The 25,505-nt window shown below is 44.7% G+C and overlaps 1 protein-coding gene across 1 annotated transcript in view; it reads left to right on the top strand.

Moving 5' to 3' along the window:
• CAPN9 (calpain 9) overlaps positions 1-12,267 on the top strand; it is a 40,254-nt gene extending 27,987 nt beyond the window's left edge. The window contains exons 14-20 of the mRNA XM_038533935.1: positions 1,855-1,912; positions 3,373-3,437; positions 4,144-4,212; positions 4,509-4,587; positions 6,197-6,313; positions 9,400-9,464; positions 11,464-12,267. Of these exons, the coding sequence (XP_038389863.1) occupies positions 1,855-1,912; positions 3,373-3,437; positions 4,144-4,212; positions 4,509-4,587; positions 6,197-6,313; positions 9,400-9,464; positions 11,464-11,490 (480 nt within the window). The 3' untranslated portion in view covers positions 11,491-12,267. The remainder of the gene's footprint in view (positions 1-1,854; positions 1,913-3,372; positions 3,438-4,143; positions 4,213-4,508; positions 4,588-6,196; positions 6,314-9,399; positions 9,465-11,463) is intronic.
• The last annotated feature ends 13,238 nt before the right edge of the window (positions 12,268-25,505 follow it).

The following is a 25,505-nucleotide window of genomic DNA, read 5'->3' as shown; positions in this document are numbered from 1 at the left end:
GCCACAAGCTGCGCTTGGCCTTGACCCCTGCAGTGCTGGGGGGCCGAGTTTCCTCTGCCCCGGGGGTGCAGTAGGGTGTTTGTGGGCCACACTTCCCAGAGGCCTGGTGGAGCTGGTGAAGCTAAATCCGATGGGAGACCAGGCCCGGCCATTTGGGAGGCTCTGCAGACTGCCTCGTCCGCCGCCCCCGCATGCCAGTTTGCCACCATCGGTGGGGCAGGGGCACCCAAAGCCAGGCCCTGGGGGCTTTCTGCAGAAAGCTAGAGAGAACTTTGCAGAGGTGGCTCATTGAACTCTGCCCACAAACCATTGCCTTTAGAATGTTCTCTCTGCTCTGGTGGAAGGTGGCATTGTTGGAGGACGTCACCATGAAATTGCAAATGTGATTTTTGGCCAGGTTTGGCCGCTGGGGAAGGAGAGAATCTGTCTCTCACCTCCTGCCCTCCGCCCTCACCCCGTTCTTGCCTGCTCGGTCGTCAGCTTGTTTGTTGGGGGCCCTGGTCACTCTTGGGAGCCCTGGGTATCTCTTGCCCCAGGAGAAACTGCCCCACCCATGCTCCCTCGCAGCCTGATTAATCCTTTCGTGGCAGGTGCTGATGACTCCATTCAGGGCTCCTGAATTGTAAAAGAGGTGTGCTGCCTGCACCTGGGGGCAGAAGGTGGTGGGATTTCGGGTGGTGTAAGAAACAGGAGGGCAGGGAGACTTGGGCACAGCAGTCCGGATGCAAAAAAATGGGGATTCGTGTGACTTTATATAAGCCACAGCAGGCAAGGTGGCCATCTGCTCTTTGCAAGGCAGACTGCAGGACAGAGAGGGCAGGTGGGGCAGGAATGGTGAACTTCCAGCTTTGGGCGCCTGCTAAAGGCCAGGCCAGGGTAAGGGCCTCCTCACAGCTGAAGAGTGACAAAAGTTCCCAGAAATGAAGATCCGGGTTTGGAAAGGAGGCGAAGGAATATTGCAGGAGATTCTTTCAAACATCATTAATGACCTGTAGACTGAGCTCACTGGTTCCAGTCCTGCTCTTCTTCGGACTGGCCCCATGACTTGGGCAGGTGGCTCTGCCTGTCAGGCCTGCTCTGGTCCATGGGGGCTGGGGCTGCATCTGTAATTTCTCCTCTAGGGATGAACACCCCAACCCCATCCCCCAAGCCTCAGAAGCTTCAGGGGTGGAACCTGGGTGGGCACATGTGGAAATAACTTCACAGGAGACTGTTTCACACCAGTAGGTCAAAACCCTGGATGCAAAGGAGCCCTCGGTCCGTGCTGCTCAAATAGTCATGCACATAAAACTTTCTTGAGCATCCTGGAAAAATGCAGATTTCCTCTGCAGGAGGTCTGGGGCAGGGCCAGGAGCACCACATTTCTGATAAGCTTCTAAGGGCCGTGGGTGCTGAGATCTAGTGGACTTGGTGGACGGCCTCAGATCAGTGGTTCTGAATTCACCCTAGAGGTTTTGAAAATAATCCATGGGACATCCTCCCAATCTCCTGATTGAAATGGTCCCTGGAGTGAGTCCCCAGTGGGGATATTTTTAATACTCTCTGGGCTGTTCTGCATGCAGGGGCCTGGAAACCCAGACATGAAGGCCCTCTAACATAAGTGCCATGTAGGGAGCTTAGCTCAGGGAGTGGGGAAGCTTGCCTCCCCTGGCCCAGTTTTTCCATCCTTTCTGGGCTGGGCGTGTGAGTCCTTGAGAAGTTAAGCAGACTGAAGTCACAGGAGATGGGCACCTGGGCCTGGCAGCCGGGTCCTCGAGGGCCAGGCTTGTGACTTGAGCCAAATCAAGCTCAGAACTGGAAGCAAGTAACAAAGGCTCTAAGGGCCGTAAAAAGCAATTGTCTCCCCTTCAACAGGATATGGAGGTGACAGCGGAGGAACTAGAATATATTTTAAATGCTGTGCTGCAAAAGAGTAAGTGCTCTTACCACCCCCACCCACCCACTCACCCATGGGAGACCCCAGGGTTCCAATGGAGGGGCCGTGTGACCTGTGACTTCACGCCACTGGGTCTCCTCCAGCATCCCAAGGCTCCCGCTCTCCAGGGCTGACTTTAGGTAGACTTTAAAATAGCTTTCATTGCTTATTTCCTGATTACAAATCTGATGCCAATAATGGTAGAAAAGTCCACAAAAATGCAGAGAAGCCCGAAGACAAAGACAAAAACCAATAATCTAACCACTCAGAAATAACCACTGTTAAGATGTGCGTGTGTGACTTCATGTATGTGTGTCTCTCTCAGTGTGTATATATGAACACACACCTAATAATGGTCCTTAAATTATAGATACAATTTTATTTGTTAACCTAACAGCTTTGGGATATAATTCACATACTATACAATTCACTCATCACGGGTTTTAATGTGTTCGTAACATTGTATAACCATCACCACAACCAATTTTAGAACCTGTCACTCCAAAAACTGTACCCAGGAGCAGTCAGACCCCACCTCCCCCAGCCCCTGGCACCTGCTAATCTACTTCCTGTCCCTACAGACTTGCCTATCCTGGACTTTTCCCATAGAAAGACCCATGTAGTAGGTGGTCTTTTTCCACTGGTTTCTTTGACTGAGCAGGACGTCTTCAAGCTTTATCCACGGTAGTATTTGCCAGGACTAATTTAATCCTTTTATTGGCTTGATAATACTGCACTGTAGGAATATACTAGCTTTTGTTTCTCCATTCCTCACAGATGACATACAATTTATTGCCACTTTCTGGCTGTTATGAATAATGCTGCTGTGAATGTTTGTGAACGAGTTATTTGTGTGGACACCTCTCTTGGGTGTCCTAAGACATTTGCTGCATTACATGGTAACTCTATACTTTCTGTTTTAAGGAACTGTCCGACTCTTTTCCAAAGTGACTCTTTTATGAGCATTTGTGAATGCTCAAATTTCTTCAGTAATTTCAAATCCTGCCTTTTAAACTGATGTTTTATGATCATTTCCCCAGGTCATTAAATGTGCTTCAAAAACATGGTTCTTAAGGACTGTGTCACAGTCCATCCTATACATATAACCTTTGCTGCTCCTACCCTTCCATTGGTCATTTATGTCATTTCTGAATTTCTGCCATTATAAATAATCAAGTGATAAAGATCTTAATTAATTTGTAATTCTTTGCTTGGGATTCTTAAAACTAGGATAAATTAATGGAGAGATATTCCCATTTTTAAGGCATTTTTTTATATTTTGCAAATTTTCCTCCCAAAAGGCCATGTCAGTTTCTTGCCTCACCAGCATCCTGAGAGTGAGCCTGTCTCCCCTTCACCAGCTCCAGATCTGACCATACCCTTGGACTCTCAGCAGTCAGGAATAGGTTTATCTTATCACATATCCAGATGAATTCTGCTTTCCTGTGTGATTTCAGAAAAGGACTTCAAATTCAAGAAGCTAAGCCTGATTTCCTGTAAAAACATCATTTCTCTAATGGATGTATCCTTCCAAATCTGTGGGCAGAAAGAGCTGTGTTCTCCTGTTGTGCAGACCCTCCTAGGATGTGACACCCTTAACTGGCAGGATAGCCTTTTTCCCAGAGAATATCCAAAGACCAAGGAGCCCCTAGAACTGGAACAGAATCAAGAGGCACAGACTGTCCAGTGGGGGGAATGCTTTTGAAGGGACTTGGGGGTCTTGTTGCCACTTGGGGGTCTTGTTGCCACAATTGTATGTCCCAGCTAAGGGAATAAAGTGTGTTTTTTTTTTTAATTTTTATTTATTTATTTATGATAGTCACAGAGAGAGAGAGAGACGGAGAGACAGAGACACAGGCAGAGGGAGAAGCAGGCTCCATGCACCGGGAGCCTGATGTGGGATTCGATCCCGGGTCTCCAGGATCACGCCCTGGGCCAAAGGCAGGCGCTAAACCACTTCACCACCCAGGGATCCCTAAAGTGTGTTTTTATTATGTGCTTTCTGCAACCTTCTGGTGCCATCCCCACCTCACTCTTGCCTTTTCCCCTCTTCAGAGGTGCGTGGTTTGATGATTAAGCCACCCTCCCTAGAAGCCTTGAATCCATGTTACAAGTCCCCAAGGCCAGCCTGTTACCCTCCCATCCCTAAAGTCCTGTGAGGCACCTTGGTTTGAAACCCTGTTCATCTTCTTTCCTTTCTTCTTCCTTCCTTGACGCGCTCGGCATAGACCAGTGGCAATGGGAAGCTGGAGTTCAAGGAGTTCAAAGTGTTCTGGGACAAGCTGAAGAAGTGGACAGTACGAGACCCAGCACCATGGCCTCTGGGGATCGCACAAGCCGAGAGCAGGAGGGGATTCTAAGTGGCCGAGGGAAAGGGCAGGAGGGAAGGATTCATGATGGAATTCCCTGGTTCCCTTCTCATGCTTACGAAAGTGCCACAGTGCTTGCCTCCAAAATGAGAAGGAAAGCAAAAGGCCTAATGCAGCCAGGCCCTATGAGGCCTCTCGTCCTGTGCTGGCGCCGTGCAGTTACTGCCACGGATGACGCCTTCGGCTGCCCTCCCCCTGTTCTCAACGCCCTCTCCTTCCCACAGAACCTTTTCCATCAGTTCGATACGGACAAGTCTGGCACCATGTCCTCCTACGAGCTGCGGACTGCCCTGAAAGCCACAGGTAAAGCACAGCCTGAATGTCCGGCGTGGGCTGCTTACATGCCAGGTACTGTCTGTGGGCAGCCACTTGCTTCTCAGGCCCTGGAAGCTGGCCAGTCCTTGACCTCGGTGAACCATGCAGTTCATGCTTCTTAAGGACACAGCCCTGTGGGTGCCAGAGCCAGGCCTCAGGCTCGGGACCCACTCACGCCAAGGCCCATGTTTTAACCCTGCAATATTGGCAGGAAGCTTTAAAATGTATCCACTAAGGGTGAATTTAGCCCAACCCCCTCCCCAGCCTCTGGCCGCGTTTTCTGGCCAAGCAGAAGCACATGTGACCCTTTGGTGGCAGGCCCAGTGTGTCCAAACCTCTAATTGCTGCTTTCAGGTGATGATTATCATGGATGAGGAAGGGCAGCCTGATCCCATGATTTGGGCTCAAATCCCTTGATTTGAGCTCCTCTGCCACCTGCAGCTCTGTCCCTGGCTTTGTCACCAACAGACTGAATCTAAACCAGATGATTCAGTCATGGTTCCTATCAGCTCTGTACACGAAGGATGGGATCCAGGTGGTGTCTCTAACCCCCTGGCAGTCACTACGGTGGCCACCTGAGTCTCTGGGGCTCTGAGGTCTTTTGCACACAGTCGTGGTTTTGAGGCCACTGTAGTCCCCAGCCCCTGCCAAGCTGTGTGGTGTGTCTCACAAAACACCCCCGGGCCCTGCCAGAGTTTATAATCTGCTTCCCTCCCAGGTGAGCCAAACATCAGGATACATTGTCAGCTTCATGGTCTGATAAAGAATGTCTAAAATCCGGACCATCTTGGGTCCTATATCCAGGAGAGGAGGACGGAGCAGAGAGCAAAGGGAGCCCTGCAGAGAGGAGGGTGTGTTTGGAGGGTCCTATATCCAGGAGAGGAGGACGGAGCAGAGAGCAAAGGGAGCCCTGCACTGCCCTCTGTGCCTGACTGGCCTCCTCTCTGTCTGGGATGGAACTGAGGAACAGGACAGACCCAGGAGACTTCTATGCAGTATGCTGAACATTGCCTGGAATGTGAGCACATAGACTGAAGCCAAAGGGAGGCCATTCCCTGGGATGTAGCTAGACATCGAAGCCTTAAATATCGGATCTAAAGTGACTTTACCTGTCTAAAGCCCTCAACCAACCCATAGGACTCGAATCCCAAAGAAGAGAAGCAAACCACCCTGGCTCAGCCTGGGTGTGTGAAGGGGACCCTGCACCATGTGTCACCCACTGTAGGCAGCAGCATCCCTTCTAGAAACACGATTTCTAGAATCCTCAACATCTTTGGGTTAAAATGCTCTCCAGAAATGGAGGCAGGGGAAGGCGGGGATGGAGCTCAGACACCCTTCAGTGTTAAGTTCTTCCCAAGTGAGGCTTCCTGAAAAGTCAGCAAGGTACCATGGGTAAGTGAATGTTAAAACCAAGAGCATGACGTCACGAGTCCACCAACAGCCCCCCTAACGTCGACACACACTGCCATGCTGCATCCATGCTGGGGACAGTGGCCCCCACTGTGCCCAGGAACCCACACTGCTGACAGAGCACTGACCAGGTGTGCCCCGTGGGGCCCAGTCTGGACAGGCCGAGTCTCATCTCCCTTCCCCACAGGCTTCCAGCTGGGCTGTCACCTCCTGCAGCTGATTGTCCTCAGGTACGCGGACGAGGGCCTCCAGCTGACCTTCGATGACTTCCTCAACTGCCTGGTCCGGCTGGAGAATGCCAGCCGTGAGTGTCTGGTGGGGCTGTGTCTCCTGGGCCCTGGGGGAGGGTCCCTGTCCTCTCAGTTCCCTCCCAGGAGCGGGTGAGAGACAGCTGGCCAGAAATCCTGGGAGAATAGGCCAGGGAGCCGCCGCCGTGTGACCTCTGTGCTGTGTGTGTGGTTAGTGGGGGGGGGGGGGGGGGGGGGGGGGGGGGGGGGCAGGAGTCTTTGCCTGCAGTCCTTAGGAGTCTTCTCATCCACCACTCTGGGTTAGAGCCCAGCACACTTCTGCTGGCCACTCCGCTTGCTAAGAGTCATTCTCTGCGGGCACATTCTAGGGTCCTTGCAGGAGGACCAGGTGGAGGGGGTACTCCCGCCTCACATCTGAGGAAAGGTCCCATTTGGGGTCAAATCTATCATAGCACATAGAATCCAAAGATCCTCTTTCCCCCCAACTTCTCCCTCCCTCTCCCTCCCTCTCCCTCCCTCTCCCTCCACCCTACCTTTGTGTTTTGTAAGCCCTAGGGGCTGACCCAGTTATCAAGAAAAGACACATTATGTGTAGGGGGGTCCTTAGAATTTGTAGTTTGTTGTCACACTGTCACAGAGTGGAAGCTCAGTGAAGCACATCTAGGGGCCTGGAACCCAGCACCATCCAGGATGGCTGCCATGGTTGGGTGTGGGGGGTGGGGAGCAAAATATGTCAGTGCCCAGGCCCTGCACCTCTGAGGAGGCCCATGCTTGGTTTAACACTTTGGTGTCAAATCTTGAATTTTAATCACTTTTTAAGAAGGGATCCCACATTTCCATCTTGCACTGGGCCTCACAAATGATGGACTCATCCTGTCTGGGATCTTCTAAAGGATGTTTGCAAAGTGACCCCAAGGCACTTGCTAAGCCAAGGCAGAGTCCATGTTCCTTGGATCTCTGGTGCCAGAGCTCCCTCTACTTCTTTTGTGACACTTAGAACATGTGTGATTACCTGTTGAGCCTGTAATCACCGGGAGGGTCACACTTCGTGGACATGTGAGGCATATGTATTGGGTAATCATGATGATTTGAGAGAGGCAAGTGGTGCAAAAGGCCTTATACAACCAAGCCAGAAGGCTGGGCTTCTCTAGGTGGTCACCATGAGCTAGTAATAGGTGCATTTTAGAAGGGCCCTCGTGAAAGGTAGGGACTTTCTAAGTTTGACACAGTGGTCAAAACTGACCTAGAAATAATGAGATTTGCTGGCTTCTCTGCTCTCAACTGTCCCTGTCCTTTCTAAATCCCCTCAGCCTGATCCTTCCAGACAGGGGGCTCTCAGCTAGTTCTTACAAACTAGTTCTTATATTCAAGGAATATAAAGGAAAAGTCACTTCAGTCTTAACACCATCCTACTCCAGGATCTTCATGTTCCATTCACCATCTGGAGAACATTTTTAAAATACCAAGGCTAGGGCTTTATCCTAGGATTATCTAAACTTTTGATTTTTTAAAAATATTTTATTCATTTATCCATGAGAGACATACAGATAGAGAAGCAGAGACACAGGCAGAGGGAGAAGCAGGTTCTCTGTAGGAACCTGATGTGGGACTCGATCCCAGATCCTGGAATCATACCCTGAGCCAAAAGCTGACACTCAACTGCTGAGCCACCCAGGTGTCCCGATTCTCGAAATTTTTAATCATACAACTAAGTATAAGGAATAACAATTAGTCCCCGTGTGCCCCACACCAGTGTTCCCAAATCTTGCCACTTATTACAACCCCTTAGGGTAGCTTTAAAAAATTTCGATGACCTTGGGTGGGGGGTGGGCAAAATAGGGGAAGGGGAGTCAAAGATGTTTTGTGATGACCAGGCTGGACAGGAGGCCAGTCCATTAGAGTGTAGGGAGTGGCAAGCAGCATTGATGTTTATAAAAGTCCCCCCGATAGTTCCAGCGCCTTACATCGGGCTCAACAATTATCATCCTGCTAATCTTTTGTATGTTCTTCTAACAAGTACTTTTTTCTGAATTATTTGATAACAAAGCTCAGAAATCCAGTCTTTTCCTTTGTTAATATCTCTAACAGGCAAGCTTGTTATCCAACCCAGCCCTCATGCCGTCTGCACCCCAACAACATTCTCGTAAGCCCTCAACATCACCTAAGACCTGGTCCACGCTGAACATCCCCAGGCCATCTTTCCACGTTTGCTTGCTCGTCTCGGGATCTAGTTGCTGCACTTGACTGTTGGGTTCTGTCTCCTTTGCTCTATGGCAGCCACTTCCTCTTTTTCGTTATATTTTTAAAGCTCCTGGGGTGCCTGGGTGGCTCAGTGGGTTAAGCATCTGCCTTTGGCTCAGGTCATGACCCCGGGTCCTCTGGATTGAGCCCCAAGTTGGGCTCTGCTTCTCCTTCCCCCTCTGCCTGTCGCTCCATCTACTTGTGCTCTCTTACGTGTGCTCTCTCTCCATCAAATAAATAAATTAAAAATCCTAAAAATAAAACAAAACAAAAACAAACAAACAAAAAAACTCCTGTGTAACTCTTAGGGGAAGCCGGGATTGCCTGGCTTGGCCACTTTAACTAAATGGGGAGACCGAGGTCCAGAGAGGAAAGTAACTTTCAGGTTATTCAGTGCATCAGCTGTGGTGTCCGGCCAGCTCCTGTCCTCCCCCAGCTCCACCTACGTGTATGGGCACCTACAGTGCTCATCAGGGACTCGTAGAGATTGAACAGCTTTCAAGACTCATGAAAAATTTTATGCACATGTGCTTTTTCTCTGGGGAGAAGGCCTGTGGAAAAGAAGGGCTCTGTAGCTCCCCGAAAAGTTAACATAGAGGGAATGTTTGGGGTCCAGGATCTGGCTGGCTGACTGGCGTATTGTAGATGACAGCACATGCCACCCGATGCTAAGGCCACCAGGTCTGCCGTCCCAGGAATTCAAGAACCTCCACCAAGCGACAGAAAATCCCATGTAGTCAGCCTGAGTCTAGGCCGGCCATTCTAGAAGATCCTTGCTTACCACCAGATGGAGCAGCTCCTCCATGGGCTGCCCAGCAGGCCCCGAGGTCACTGGGAAAGAAAGAAACCTGTTGAAGGAACCGTCCCCACAATGATGCCTTTCTTGTGTCTCTCCTATTAGGGGTGTTCCAGGCTCTCAGTACGAAGGACAAGGACGAGGAGTTCATTCATCTGAACATAAATGAGGTACGATCCAGCCTACGCAGAGCCCTGCTCTCTGAATGCTTGCTGAATGCACGCGAAGGTCACCCTTAGCCATGGGCGTAGTAACAACAATGAAACTGCTAGTATTTTTTAGGTACTAGTCAGTCAGCATCCAATGCAATCATTACGATACTCCTATGAGCTTAGGGTTAACAGAGTCCCCATTTGGCAGAAGTGGAAACTGAGGCATAAGGTGCTTAATCACCTGGAACAGAGTGAGCAAGCAAAACCTGCCTTCTTCTCTTTCTTTTGCCATATGGGTTCCTTAGCCTGCCTGCCTTCTCGCTCCCTATTTGTGCACTCCCCTTGCTCATGTTATCATGTGGGTCTTGTGATCCTCGGGGGAGGGGGGCCTGGCCTGCACATGCACGTACATGTGTGTATGCGCACGTGTGCACACACCTCAAAAACCCTGAGAAAGATACAACTTTTGCCAGTTACAAGGCTAACCACAGCAAATGTGATGAAGGGAAGCACAAGGATCCGAGTTTCAGAGGCTTGGAAGAGGCATCCCAGGTGTGGACCGTCCTCTCCCCATTGCCCAAAGTGTGGTCTGTGGACTAGTGGCCTGGGTGTCACCTAGGGGAACTGTCCACAATACTGTTATAAACTTCAGAGTTGCTAAAAGACTACATCTTAATTATTCTTGCCACAAAAAGAAATGATAATCATGTGACCTGAAAGAGGTCTTAGTCAATCACATTGAAATATATAAATGTATCAAATCAGCACATTGTACACCTCACACTTGTACAGTGTTATATGTCAGTTAAGTCAAAAAAATAAATACAATAAAAAATTATGCAAAGGAACAAAAATGCAGAGGCCCCATCCAGACCTGCTAAATCCCATCTTGTTTTAGGAGGATCCCCAATGATTCCTACACATACTAAAGTCTGAGATTGCTGGCTAGACATTCTCCTGACCAAAAGCAGGGAGGAAACTACGGAACACCTCCTTTTGCTGGTTCCCAGAATTTCTATTGCCCATTTTTTTCCCATTCTTGCTCCATGACTTCCTGTCCAGCTCTGCTTTTCCTCAGACAGAAGGGTTGCAAAGCTGGCAGCCCATGTCTCCTTCCTGTCATCTCTGAGCTCTTCCCCCTCCCCAATGTCTTCCACTTTCACACTGCAAACCCTGGCTCATTTCCAAATTCAGTAACAACTTGGGATTTGGGTTCTACTTTATTGACCATCAAGATAAAGAGGCTGATAAGTGTGCAGTAAATGGGATGGAACCTCCCCTCTGTGCCTTGGTTTTGGTCAATTCACCTGCTCGGTGCCTCAGTTTCCCCATCTGCAGAGAGATCAAGACCTTAATCTTATACCAAAAGTTTGGTTTCTAAAAATATCATGTAATTTGGCCATTTACTGTGTGGGCTCATCACCAATGTTCTCATATGTGTATCTCAGATCCCTGGATACACTGTAACTCACAGTTGTCCATCTCTAAAACATGGAGAACTGTTAGTTACAAAACTGGACAAAACTTTGAGTCTTCTCCCTCTCTCTCCCTTCAAGCCCATCATCCTCAACTCTGGCTGCACATTAGGATCACCTCAGGAGATTTAAAAACCCCAATGGCCTGGCTATAACCCAGAACAATTAAGTCCAAATCTCTCAGGGTGGGGCCCAAGCATTGATATTTTTTAAATTCCCCCATGAGTCCAGTACTGTCCTGCCTGAGGTGCCTCAGGAATGCTGTCTGCTTTGCCAGGAAGAAAGCACATTTCTCTCTCTCTCTCACTCTCTTTCTCACCATCTGCACTTGATTTGAGCTAATTCAGAAAGAGCTCAGGGCCTCCAGAAAACTGAAAATGCTTGGAATCATTTTTTAAAATATTTCATGTTGAAGGCGAAGTCCATATTTTAGGCAATATGATTGGATGCAGAACTGCTGTGACATAAACAAACCAGGGCTGGTAGGGGAGTAGAGGAATAATCAACTCTTCACTTTATTTTTTTTTTCTTTTTGTTTCTAGTTCATCAACTTGACAATGAACATCTGAGGCTTCCCTGGCAAGGATACAGTTTGTCCAGCTGAGTCTTGGCTCTTGGGCCATGAACTTCAGAATGTTTCTTGGTGTAGAGCTCTCCTCCCATTATCCAACCTTCTCATCCCCCTGCCCCACCACTTTAATCTTGGAAGAGTGAAATGGACTCAGCTATGATCTCTGATTTTATGCTACTTCTTTGTACAAGCACTGTCCTAATATAGGCTGATGCCACCACCAGTGCCTTACCTTCAGGTTTAGGCATTTCTAGCAATTTCTCCCCCTACCTTCACCATCTCTTTCCAATACCAATTGTCAAAAGTGTAAATCAGTGCACAGAACTATGGTTTGGGGTGTGGAGTGTCAATCATTATACTCAAATATCCTATACAGGACAAAGTTTTTATTAATGTATTGGAGCCTGAGATGAAATGGAAAGGTATGACATCATAATTAAACACTTTCCTCATCCTAGATGTTTCCTTATTGGGGGCAAACCTCAGGGAATTCTGGATGATTACTTGTAAGAGTGGAACAATATGAAAATCCCTATTTCCTCTTCCAAGAGGTGGTAACTAAGTAGTCAGTCTCTGTCCAATCCATTCTTTGTGTCTAAAGCTTTTGAGTCAGAAGATCCAGGGGCAATGTTATTTCTTTTCAGGAGTCCAGATTTGTATCAGTCTGGATTGCATTCATTTCTACCATGATGAAGAAGAACAGAGCAGGAAAGAAGCCTTATTTTGGCCCACCAAATTGGAATAATGGGAAATAACACAATATTGCCTCAGTAAATGCTAGTTCTCATTTTCTTATTTATATACTTGTGGTAGGGGAGGTGGAATGGAGGGATGTGCAGAGAGGGAAAGGGGAAGGGAAGGGGGGAAGGGTCTCCTCTCTCACTTCTCAACCCTTCCCTGAGCTCATCCAGCAATGGAGGCATGTGATAGGAGCAATATGCAATAACAGTGTTTTCTAGTTTCTGTATTTGATATTTAACATGTTGAGGCCTTGCTGATCCTGGAGGGATTCCTCCTCCCAGGGCTAATCAATTCCCAGAGATAGCAAACAACTTGCCTGCAAGTGTGCCTTTCATATACAAGCCAACCAATCCAGAGCCAACACCCAATCACCTCCTCTATGGGACTTTCACACTCCAATCCACTACCTACCTTCTCTAATTGCCACAGGGCCAGATACCAGACAATTGGGAATACTCCTATGCCCCCAGAGCCTGCCGAAATTATTCAAACTAGGCAATCTTCAGACTCCTTATCTGGCCTTACTCATTCCTTCCACAATAAAGACTCTTGTCAACATTTCCTATTCCTCTTTCTGCATCTCGACTGATGCAGTCAGACTGATGATAAAGGCTAAATACATTAGGAAAATATAACAATTATAAATATAATACCACCTAATAGTAGACATAAGGAAAATATAACAATTATAAATGTAATACTCCTAATAGTAGAGCCTCAAAATTTATTAAGCAAAAATGCATAGAATTGAAAGAAGAAATAGTTTAACAATTAGTTCAATATCCTATTTCAGTAATTCATAGAGCAACTAAACAGAAAATCAGCAAAGATGCAGAAGACTTTAATGACCTTGTCAACCAAATGGACATTTTTAGAGCACTCTATCTAAAATAAATACTCATTTTTTTTCAAAAGTAGATTAAATGTTCTCTAGGTTATATCATATACTAGGGCATAAAACAAATTTCAATATATTTAAGAGGATTTATGTCATTCAGAGTATGTTCTCCAGCCACAAAGGACTAAATTAGAAATCATAGAAAGAAAGTTGGGCAATCTCAGTGTTTCGAAATTAAACAACATATTTAGAAATAATCCAGGAGCCAAAGAAAAATCACAGTGGAAATTAGAAATATTTTAAGCTGAATTAAACAAGGATACAATGTATCAAAATGGATGAGATAGGACTTGGGAAAGCAGAAAGTTCTTGCATCAATAATTTAAACTTCCATCTTAAAAAAACAAAAACATGAGAGACCAAAGAGAGAGAGAGAGAGAGAGAGAGAGAGAGAGAAAGAAGAAAGAAAGAAAGAAAGAAAGAAAGAGAAAGAAAGAAAGAAAGAAAGAAAGAAAGAAAGAAAGAAAAAAGAAATTAAATCCAAAGAAAGCAATAAGAAAGAAAGGTCAGAGCAAAAATTAATGAACTAGAACATTGAAGAATAAAAAAACTCAAGGAAATTATAACACTGTTTTTAGAAAAGATCAACAATTTAAAAAAGGATCAACAATATCAATATACTCTTAGCTAAACTGACCAAGAGAAAAGGCCATATTAACAAAATCAGAAGTGTAAGAGGGGCATCACTGCTGACCCTACAAAATGAAAAGTATTATAAGAAGATAGTATGAACAACATTATGCCAACAAAGGAGACAACTTAGATGACATGGAAAATTTCCTAGAAAGAAAGAAATTGACAAAATGGACTTAGAGGAAACTGAAAGTCCTGACCAGATCTTTAACAAGTAAAGAAATGGAAATAATGGTTAAAAACTCTTACCCTGGGGCAGCCTTCCGCCCAGGGCTGATCCTGGTAGACCCTGGATCAATCCCACGTCAGGCTCTCTGCATGGAGCCTGCTTCTCCCTCTGCCTGTGTCTCTGCCTCTCTCTCTCTCTCTCTCTCTCTCTGTCTCTATGAATAAATAAATAAAATCTTAAAGAAAAAAACTCTTCCCATGAAGAAAAGTCCAGGCTCGGGTAACTTTACTGGTGAATCTATCTAATATTTAAAGAAGAAATTAAAAAATAATAAAATAGGGGATCCCTGGGTGGCTCAGCGATTTGGCGCCTGCCTTTGGCCCAGGGCGCGATCCTGGAGTCCTGGGATCGAGACCTGCCTCGGGGTCCCGGCATGGAGCCTGCTTCTCCCTCCTCCTGTGTCTCTTCCTCTCTCTCTCTCTCTCTATGTCTATCATAAAATAAATAAATAAATCTTTTAAAATAATAATAATAATAATAAAATAATAAATAAAGAAGAAATAATAGCAATCTTTCACAACTCCTTTTGAATATGGAGGAAGAGGGACAACTCCCCAACTCATTCTATAACTCTTCAAAACCAAAGACATCAAAGAAAACTATAGATCCGGGGATCCCTGGGTGGCTCAGCAGTTTAGTGCCTGCCTTTGGTCCAGGGCGCTATCCTGGAGTCTCAGGATCGAGTCCCACATCCGGCTACCTGCATGGAGCCTGCTTCTCCCTCCGCCTGTGTCTCTGCCTCTCTCTCTCTCTCTCTCTCTCTCTCTCTAGGTCTCTCATGAATAAATAAATACAATCTTAAAAAAAAAAAGAAAGAAAACTATAGATCAGCATCTCTGTTGCAGTAAGTTCAAAAATCTTAACAAAATATTAGCAAACCAAATCCAGCAGCATATTAAATAGTTTATACAACATGGCTACAAAGGATTTATCCTAGAAATGCAAGATTAGTTTAACACCCCAAAATGAAAGCATGTAATACTCCATACTAAGAGATTAAGGATAAAAATATAATCATCTCAACAGATGCAGAAAAATGTTCAACAAAACCATGATTGAAACTTTTTGAGTGGGCTCCACACCCAGAGTACATCTCATTGAAGGGCTTGAACTCAAAACTCTGAGATCAAGACCTGAGCTGAGAACAAGAGTCAAATGCTTAACCAACAACTGTGCTTTAACTAAACTCTTAAGAAACTGGGGCATCTGGGTGGCTTAGTTGGTTGGGCATCTGATTCCTGCTTTCAGCTCAGGTCATGATCTTGGGGTCTGCACTTGGCTGGGAGTCTGCTTGAGATTCTTTCCCTCTGCCTCTCCCCCTACTCACATTCTCTTAAATAAATGCATAAATAAATAAATAAATAAATAAATAAATAAATAAATTTTGAAGACTTGGAAACTGAAAGAAAGAAACAGTTGAGAAAGAAGGAAACTTTCTCAACTTTACAAAAAAACATCGGTAAGAAACCTACAACTATGATACATAATGGTAAGAGACATGATAAAATACCAGATCCTTCCCCACCAAGGATCAGGAATAAGGCAGATCCCTTATTATCTTATTATGAGAAGCACTCACCACTTCTGTTTAACATTACACTGGAGTCTCTACCCAGTGTAATATGGGCAAGAAAAATCAGTTAAATATATACAGATTGTAAAGGAAGGGGTAAACCTGTTCACAGATTTACAGATGATGTGAATCTGTACACAGAAAATCCTGAAAATTCTACATAAAATCTAAGTAAAGAATAAAGAAAGAATACTCACTCTGCTTGATTTCCAAACTTACTATAAAGTTATAGTAATCAAGAGAGTGTGGTTTTGGCTTAAGGACAAACATGCAGATATATTGAACAGAATGGAAGTCCAGAAATAAATCCTTCCATTTACAGTCAACTGATTTTTTACAAGACTACCAAGTCAATTCGATGGAGGAAAGGATAGTTTTTTCAACAAATGGTGTTGGGGGGATCCCTGGGTGACTCAGCAGTTTGGCGCCTGCCTTCCACCCAAGGCATGATCCTGGAGTCCCGGGATGGAGTCCTATGTGGGGCTTTCTGCATGGAGTCTGCTTCTCCTCTATCTGTGTCTCTGTCTCTCTATATATATATCTGTGTCTCTCATGAATAAATAAATAAAATCTTAAAAAAAAAATAGTGTTGGAACAACTGACTATCCATATAATCATATGCAAAAACATAAAAACAAATTTAGACTGTTATCTCATCCCATATACAAAAAATCAACTCAAGATGTACCATACCTAAATGTAAGAGCTAAAATTATCAATCTTCTAAAATAAAACATTGGAGTAATTCTTTGTGATCTTCCATTAGGCAAAGAATTTCTTAGATTTGGCACCAAAAGCACAATTCATAAAAGAAAACTTTGATAAATTTGACTTCATTGAAATCACAATGTTTGCTTTGCAAAAGACACTAATAATAGTGTCCCTATTGCACTAGGTGCAAAAACAATAAAAAGAAAAGCCACAAATTGGAAGAAAATATTTGCAAATCATATGTCTGGCAAAGGATTTGTTTCCAGAATATATAAGGAACTACAACTCAGCAGGAAAACAAACAATCCCATTTTCTAAAGGAGCAAATATTTCAATAGACATTTCTCCAAAGAAGATATGCAAATGGAATGAGCACATGAAAAGATGCTCAATATCATCAGCCATTAGTGAAATGAGCACATCTACCCATTGAAGCCACAATAAGATACCACAGAGACCCACTGTAATGGTTAATGAAAAAGACTGACAATACTAAGTGTTGGTGAAAATATGCAGAAGCTACATCCCTCATTCATTGCTGGTGGAAAAGTAAAATGTAATTACTTTGAAAAACAGTTGGGTTTCCTTTAAGTTAAACATATGCTTACCACATATACTAGCAAATTCCCTCTTAGGTACCTACCTAAGAAAAATCAAAATATATGATGTACACACAAAGACTTGTATGTGACTATTAATAGCAGCTTTATTTATAAAGTCAAGAAAATGAAAACAATCCCTAACTGTGGAAGAGATTTTTTTTTTCCTAACTGTGGAAGAGATTAACAAAATTCCTTACAATAGAATTTTTGTAAATATTGTAAAATAGACTGCTGATATGTGCTTATTCTACTTTCTATTTGCATAAAACTTTTTAAAAATGTAAACATATGGAGACAAGAAGCAGATCTGCAGTTGTCTGGGACTGGAAATGAATGTGGGGATTAATCAAACCAGCACGAGAACTGTGTGGGGTGATGGAAATATTCTAAAACTGGATCACGGTGATGGTTGCAAAACCCTACACATTTACTAAGAAGTATTTGTTTGTACACTTACATTGAGTGTGTTTTGTGGCATTTAAATTATACCTTGATAAAGTCTTTAATAAAAAGTATATGATCTATGAGATAAGACACAGAGACATGAGACAGGGTGGAAGCAGATAAATAATGTTGAATTAATTACTATCTACCTTAGTTACTGTGTTCTGTTGAATCAGTCAAAATGATAATCCACATTAGTGTTTTTTTCTTGCTTTCAACAATAATTGGGTTAAGCCTCCAACTCTCGATTTTGACTCAAGTCATGATCTCAGGTCGTGGGATCTAGCCCTGTGTTGGGCTTTGCCCTCAGTGTGGAGTCTGCTTGAGATTCTCTGTCCCTCTCTCTCCCTCGGCCACTCCCCCTGCTCATGATCCCTATAAATTAATTAATTAATTAATTTTTTGAATCTTTAAAAAGAGAATATTTTCACTCATCTTTTCTGGGACAAGAGTTCTTATTTAGGGTGGTAGCCATCAATTTCACAAAACACAACTTGAGCTGAGCTTGAGTACATCTAGGTAGACTAGTCTGTTAATTTTCAACTTCTTAATAATAGAGACATCTGCTTGGTTGTGTGAAATATGTATGTGTCTAGACAGACCACCACTCCTTCTTTGACTACAGGGGTGATACTGAAAATCATTCACAACCAGTGGACACTTGCTTGGTCCTTGTGCAATGGATTGCAATGGATTCAGTCTCGATTGCTTACCGGGACCTTGGTGGAGACATTTTAATTACCATATTGAAAGTGTGTTTCTTGATTTCCAGTGTCTGCAGATCTATGGGCCTAAGGAAGATTTAGGGAAGACCAGCGAAGGCAGGAGACCCACCTGACATCTCATCCAGGGCCTGGGAAGAATGGGGAGTGTTCAATGAATGACAGTGGAAGACAAAACAAGGTTGCTCTCTGGTTTCAGTCTATCCATTCAAAATATCAGCCATACTTGGGGCTCCTGTTTGGCTCAGTCAATTAAGTGTTTGACACTTGGTTTCTGCTCAGGTCATGATCTCTGGAATTGAGTCTTGCATCAGGGTCTATGCTCCACAGGGAGTCTGCTTGAGATTCTCTCTCTCCTTCTCCCTCTGCCCATCCCACTCCTGCTCTCTCTCTCTAAAATAAATAAATAAACCTTTAAAAACAGTCATACTTTATAATTAGCTCATTTAATATTCAGACAATCTTATAGGTTTGCTTTTCTCTTTCCTGTAAAAGATTTCTAAACAACCCAAGGCACAGAGGGGCACATGAAGCAGCAGAGAGAGACTTGAATGCAATGCTAACTGCTTCCTGTTTGAGCAGAATTTGGATAAAGAAGTTCAAACCTCTCCTGGAGGTGGTGTTGTCCTTCCCCATCTTGACATTCTATGATGCTATTAAATAAACTGAAAATTATTCTTAAAACAGTCTAAGTGACTGATATTTAAAAAGAAAATGTCCTCTCTTACTGACATTTTGAAGGACCATGAAAGCTTTAAGCCTAAGGATTGATATTCTTTGGTGGGATTTCAGGTTGAGAGAGGAGGATACATGTTATTTTGTGGGTGGACTTCCTCCCCTGTGAGCAGCTCTCTGCTCACCTGGGAAAGCTTCACACACAGAGGGTGGCTGTGCACTGAGTACCTAAACTTTCCTATGACCTAACTTTGCAGGCTGCAAACTCTACAATGGCTGATAGATTGAAATTCCTGCATGTGACAGCAGTGTTTGATACACTGTAACACTGTAAGCCCTCAATGAAGGACAATGTAAAAATTCTCTAAATAAAGACTTCCATGGGCTCTCTGAGATAGGCCTGTGGACCATGGTAAGGAGTGGTCATGCCTCGAGCCCTATTCTCTCAGATAGCAGAGATGACCTACCTCTCCAGTATCTGTTCCCATGGGTATGCTGCCTCCAGCCCTAGCATCAGCTGCAGCCCTTGTGGTCACATATAAAGAGCTGCACCCAACCCAGGGAGTGGAAATCTTTTCCCCTAGATCCTTAGACCAAACCCCTCAGGCCCTACCAGGAGGGAACCATGGGCCACAGACACCTTTCTCTGAAATGCCCCAGGCTCTTCTCTTCTGTCCTATACACAGTCACACAGTGCACTGAGGTGCCAGGGATTCAGAAAGTACCAGAATAGGGGACCCGATTGGCAGGAGTCCTGTGGTCAGTGGTGCCAGCTCTACTCAATGCCCTGATCATTCACGGTAACAAAGCACCATTCTACTAAGAGCCAAGAACGCCTGCCAAGTACCAGTGTGGGTTGTGTCGGCACCACAGCTGTGAATCAACAGTAGGCTGTGCTTGCTACTGATGCTTGCTTGGGGCATTTCTCCGGCCCCACAGTGGCTTTCTGAAAGGGGGAAGGGCTAGGCACTGGGACAAGAGGGAGGGAGAGAGGAAAAATGCATATGAGAGAGGGAGAGAGACTCTTGCTTGATCCCTGCATGGTGCCTCTGGATGGAAGAGCATAGCCCGGTGGTGCTCTTGAGCAGATTTATCTGTGCATTACCAGCTGAGCTATGCTAGGAGGAAAAGTCTCTCTCTCTTCCCATAGAAAGAGCAGCTGAACCACATGGAACAAATGCAGGATTACATAATGCAAATGGCATTGGCTTTGGAGTCTGGAGACCTGTATTCTAGTCTGTAATTTACCTCCAGCTAGCGGTGGAACTTTAGCCATATCACTTAACTTCTCTGGGCTGCTTTGATTCCTTCTCTAACTCTGGAGTTTTGAACACATGTGGCTCAGTCCTGGTCCAGTGGGGTGGATGGAGAGACTGGTAGGAGGGAGTAGAGATGGGGCCAGCCAGCCTGAGAATTCACTTATCTGATTCCCTGACAAAACTCAGGGTTCTGAAAAGAATGAGAGCATCCAGAGGAGACTTTCCAGGCTACATCAGGGCTTGGCTTCTAGGAAATTCTCTGTCCTCCTTTCTTTCAGCATCTCACCATGCTCCTCCATCTTCCAAACTCATCAGAAGTCAACTATCCATATGATTTAGCTTTCTCTATTCCCTTGCAGTTGAACTTCTAGATCCTAAAAAGGTGGTCATCCATCAGATGGTCTCCCCTATGGTCACTTCTCAACACACTGCTGGAACGGTCTTCCTCCCTCCACCACTGTGGTTGCATCTCTGTTAGGATGGTGCCAGCTCCTGGGGACAATGGGGTCCTCCTCCTGTGTGAGGTCTCTGCAGCATAGGATGCTCCTGGCTATGTTCTTTATGAACTCACTTCTTTGCTCTCAGCACTGTTACTCTCTAGCTTCCTCCTGCCTTGCCACCCACTCCTGCCCATCCCATTCCCATGCTCTTTCCTCTGTTCAGACTTGAATACTGGTGCCTTTGGGACTCAGCTGTCACTGCTTTCATCCCACTGTGCACATGCCCGAATTTTGTGTTCTCGTGGCTTCAGTCACCATTTCTACACCACTGACTCCCAACCTTATGTCTCCCTCCAGGCCCCTCCTGAACTCCTTGACAGCACTGAGGAGGAAATGTATCTGCATGTGCCTCTACCCAGCTCTGGCGAGGACTCCAATAGGCTCCTCCGTTCTGCATTCTACAAATACTGAATACTCTGCCAGCACTGTGATGGGTGATATGTGGCCTTCTTGCTTAACATACAGTCGGGCCTCCTCTTTGCTCCCAGAAAAATGCCCAGAACTCAGTATGGCCCTGCTTAGCGCTAAGTGTGTTCTCAGGATGCACCCCGGAGCCAGATTGGCTGTCTTCCTCTTTGAAACGATGCTCTAGCCTTGACGGATCACAGCACTGCCTCTACTGTGCACCCTCATAGACCAGGAATAACTTGCTGGCAGGGACGGGATCATGTCATACCAGCACAGTGGCTGGTCCATGTTAATGTTTGGGCCTCCTGTCTCTAATGTGCGTGGACCACAAGCATGGAGGAAGACAAATGGGACCCAGAATACGTATTCCTAAACCCCTTTGATCCCTTTGCTCTGTTCAAATAGGCCCAGCTTTTGTGGATACATGAAGGGTACCCACTGAACATCTGTTTGCTAGCATGCAATACTGGCTCTGCTTTGCTCAAAAAGCATGCAGGGTGTTCTGCTCCAGAGATGGCATTATGCCTTCCAGATATGAGAATTTTCAAGCATACAGGGTGGCCTTCATTGAAGCAAGGAACACTATGGTAAAAGCCTTTGATAGGAAGCAGATGCAGGCCCCTTTCTCTAAACAAAAGAATCATAGTGCTGTTCACAGAACATGCCTGCTGTGTTCAATAATTACAAGATTTTTTTTTTAATCACCCTATCTGAGTAGCATCAGTTGGTTTAAAGTCCCTGGAAAAGTCAGAAAATGTGCAGTTGAGTTTCCCACAGAAATCCTATATTGTGTTTATCTCTATGATTGCATTTGGTAGAAATATATAAAAGTCAGTCTGTTTTTGCAAAGCTGATTTCTTTTTGCAAAGACTGGTAATTGGTCACTGTGTCTACAGAAACAGAACTTTCTTTCGTTAAAATCACAGAGATATGTGGCCATGGATGTCATCATATCACTGGGCATTAGACACAATAATAATGCACAGGGCTCTTGCAGCACAGTTCCGAGGCCTATTATAAACCCTGATATTTCTGAAACTCATCCCAATATTTCTTAAATCACTTTATATTTTGTTATTTTATATATTTTTACAAAGGGTTTAAGTGATAAAAAATACAAAGAATGATTCCACACTCACCAATAATTTTGAGTATTTCTTTAGTAAACGGTTTCTTCATCTTTCCTGCAAGCGTGCATACTTCCATTTCTTGTCTTTGTTACTATTCATCTAACCTAACCAAATCTAGACTTGACCAAGTTCAAGTCTGTAAAAACATCCCATGGTGTCAGGTCATCCTGCCCTAGACTTAATTACCTCCTTCACTCTGCCTGTGTCCTCTGGTCAAGCACAGTTCAAAATCCATGTATCTCTGTCTAGACTTATGGAAGCATGTTTCTCATTAGTTTCCAGGGGAAATTCTACCTCATGTGAATTCTGGCTCTGAGTTTACACTTAGGCTGAGTCAAACCAGGGCCTATGCTTCCTCAGTGGCAGGCAATGGGATCCTTAGGTATTGTACTACGGTTCTATACTCTCTTGATCTTTCTCTTTCAGGTCAGCTTTGTGCTAAGACGGTGACATGCCTGATGTGGGGCTGGATCCCAGGATCCTGAGATCACAACCTGAGCTGAAACCAAGAGTTGGATGCTCAACTGACTGAGCCACCCAGGTGCCCTGAGGTATTAGGTGAACGTTTAATAAGCAAGTTTTACTATTCCATAAAGTATCTGATTTTTCCCATGATGTTTTTACAGACTTGATGACTCTCAGACATCTGGGCAAATGCCTTCCACTGTCAGAGGATAAAGTAACAGGATAGGTCATCAAGGCCCCAGTCTGATGGAGTCCACGCGAAGCACAAGGGAGAGACAGAGGTCACTATTTATATATGAATGAGGTTGGAAAAAATCACCCAAATACCATCATCCAGAGAAAAATAATTTTTAAACTTATTTTATTGTAGTAAATATATGTGACATACAATTTTATCATGTTAGCCATTTCAGTGGCATTCAGTACATTCTCAATGTTGCACAACCATCACCACCATCCATTTCCAGAACTCTTTCATCGTTTCAGTAGTCATTAAACCCACAGGCACCCCCTGTCCCTCTAGGCTCAGCCCCTGGGGCCCTCTATTCTACTCTCTCTCTCTCTCTCTCTCTGAGTCTCCCTATTCAGGGTACCTCCAATAAGTGGAATAATACAATTTGTGTCCTTTTGCATCTGGCTTATTTCACTTAGCACTATGATTTCAAGGTTCAATCAAGTTGTATCATGTGTCAGAATTCCCTTCCTTTTTGTGACTCAATGTTCCATAGTTATGTATATAGCATATTTTGTTTACTTGTGCATCTCTTGACCAAGAATTCCATATTTTGGCTATTGTTTGGTTGTTGTTGTTTTGAGAGAGAGAGAGAGAGAGTGCATGTGTGTGCTAGAGGGAGTAAGGTGGGAAAGGGCAGAGGGAGAGAGAAAATCTTAACAGGCTCTATACTGGGCACAGAGCCTGGTATGGGGCTTGATCTCATGACCCTGAGATCATGACCTGAGCTGAAATCTAGACTCAGATGCTTAACCGACTGAGCCACCCAGGCACCTCTCCTATTTTGGCTATTGTAAACAATGCTTCTATGACCATTCTGTGACCTGTCTTTTCTTTCTCCTGACAGCATCCTTTGATGCACAAAAGTTTTAACTTTTCATGAAGTCTAATTTATGTATTTTTTCTTTTATTGCCTGAACTTTTGGTGTCATAACCAAGAAATCAAGCCAAAACCAGTGTCATGAGGATTTCCCCCTATTTTCCACTAGGGAGTTTTATGGGTACAGCCATTAAGTCTAAGTCTTTAGTCCATTTTAAATCAAACTTTGTATATGGTGTAAGGTAAAGATCCAACTCCATTCTTCTGCTTGTGGATATCCAGATTTCCCAGCACTGTTTACAGAAAAGATTGTCCTATCCCCCTCTGAATGGTCTTAGGATTCTTGCCAAAACTCAAGTGACTGTATATGTGACAGTTTATTTTTGGACTCTCTATTGCATATCATCGGTCATTACACATCTGCCCTTATGCCTGGTACACACTGATTATTGTAGCTCTGTAGATGGTTTGAAATCAGGAAGTGTGAGTCCTCCAACTTTGTTCTTTCTCGATACCATTTTGACTATCATCCTTGAAATTTCATATAAATTTTAGGATGGGTTTTTTTTTCCTATTTCTGCCCCCCAAAATGTCATTGGTATCTTAATAGGAATTGTGTTGGAGGGATGCCTGGGTGGCTCAGTGATTGAGCATCTGCCTTTGGCTCAGGGCATGATCCCGGGATCCGGGATCGAGTCCCACATTAGGCTCCTTCCATGGAGCCTTCTTCTCCTTCTGCCTATATCTCTGCCTCTCTCTCTCTCTCTCTCTAGAATAAATAAAATCTTTTAAAAAAAGGAATTGTATTGTAACTGTGGATTGATTAGGTAGTACTGACATCTTAATTATTATGCTTTCTAATCCATGAACATCATCAAATATCTTTCCATTTATGTCTTCTTTAATTTCTTTCAGCAAAAAAAAAAAATAATAATTTCTTTCAGCATCTTTGAGGGGTTGTCATTAGGCCTCACACGATTCACCCTCTAGTGTCCCTTCCCCCAGATTCATGTCTGTTCCACACGCAAAATATACAGGAGTCCATGAGCCTTCCCCTGATGTTGCACCATCAAAAATATCACAAAGATTGGAAATGCCAAACAGGTGCTGCCTTCCCCCAGCCTCCCGGAAGTCCAGAGCAGCCTCTGTTCCAGCATTACTCCACTCTTGCTGCTCTTGCAACTGCCAGCAGTACCACATTGCCAAAACCAGAAATAGAAGGTTCTCCCTTCCTTCTGTGTTCTGATCTCTCTCGGACCTCTTTCCTATTGGCAGTACGTAATGGTTTCCAGTCACTAATATAGCCTGCCAGTACACTGTCTACAAAGATGGGTGTGGGACTAGGTGGGTCTGGCTGCACTCACTTCTCCTCTTCTGTTAGATTACAACCAGTGGGAGCAATGCACAAAGAGCAATAGCCAAAGTGTGAATGAAGAACCAGTTGTAGTAATCAGTGGGCAACACCCACTGAAGGGTTGCTAGAATCTGGAATGCAGTGGATGAGGCCTGAAGATAGTGTGGCATTTGAAGAGGGTGCCATTAGGCTGGTTCTGCGAGAGTTGGAGAAACTGCAAACAGGCTTCAGTTACTGCAACGGGAATGGCTTGTTGCTTCCAGGGTGGAGAAGCATTATAGGATGAAGCTCACAAGAACAGCAAGTGGACAGGAAGCAAGTAGGAAGCAGGGAGTCCCCTCTTCCACAGGCCTTGCAGTTTCTGTGTAGATCCCCTATTGGCAGGGCCCAATGGGGAGCAACTGCCAAAGCAGAAAAGGATTTTGCAGAGAATCAGCCTTAGTATCACAGAGCTGGATCTGAAAGGGTGAGTGTGTGCAGCAGAGAGATGAGAGCCTAGTGGCTGACACACCTTGCACATGGGTTACCCTGAAAGTACAGAGGTAATGCCCATGACTTTCAGTCCAGTGACCCTGCAGACACTGGCTTGTGAATGTTGGTCCCCAAGTGAGCCTATT

Source organism: Canis lupus, chromosome 4, assembly GCF_011100685.1.
Source record: "Canis lupus familiaris isolate Mischka breed German Shepherd chromosome 4, alternate assembly UU_Cfam_GSD_1.0, whole genome shotgun sequence".
NCBI classification, from domain to species: domain Eukaryota; kingdom Metazoa; phylum Chordata; class Mammalia; order Carnivora; family Canidae; genus Canis; species Canis lupus.
This window is presented reverse-complemented; position numbering and strand designations above follow the sequence as displayed.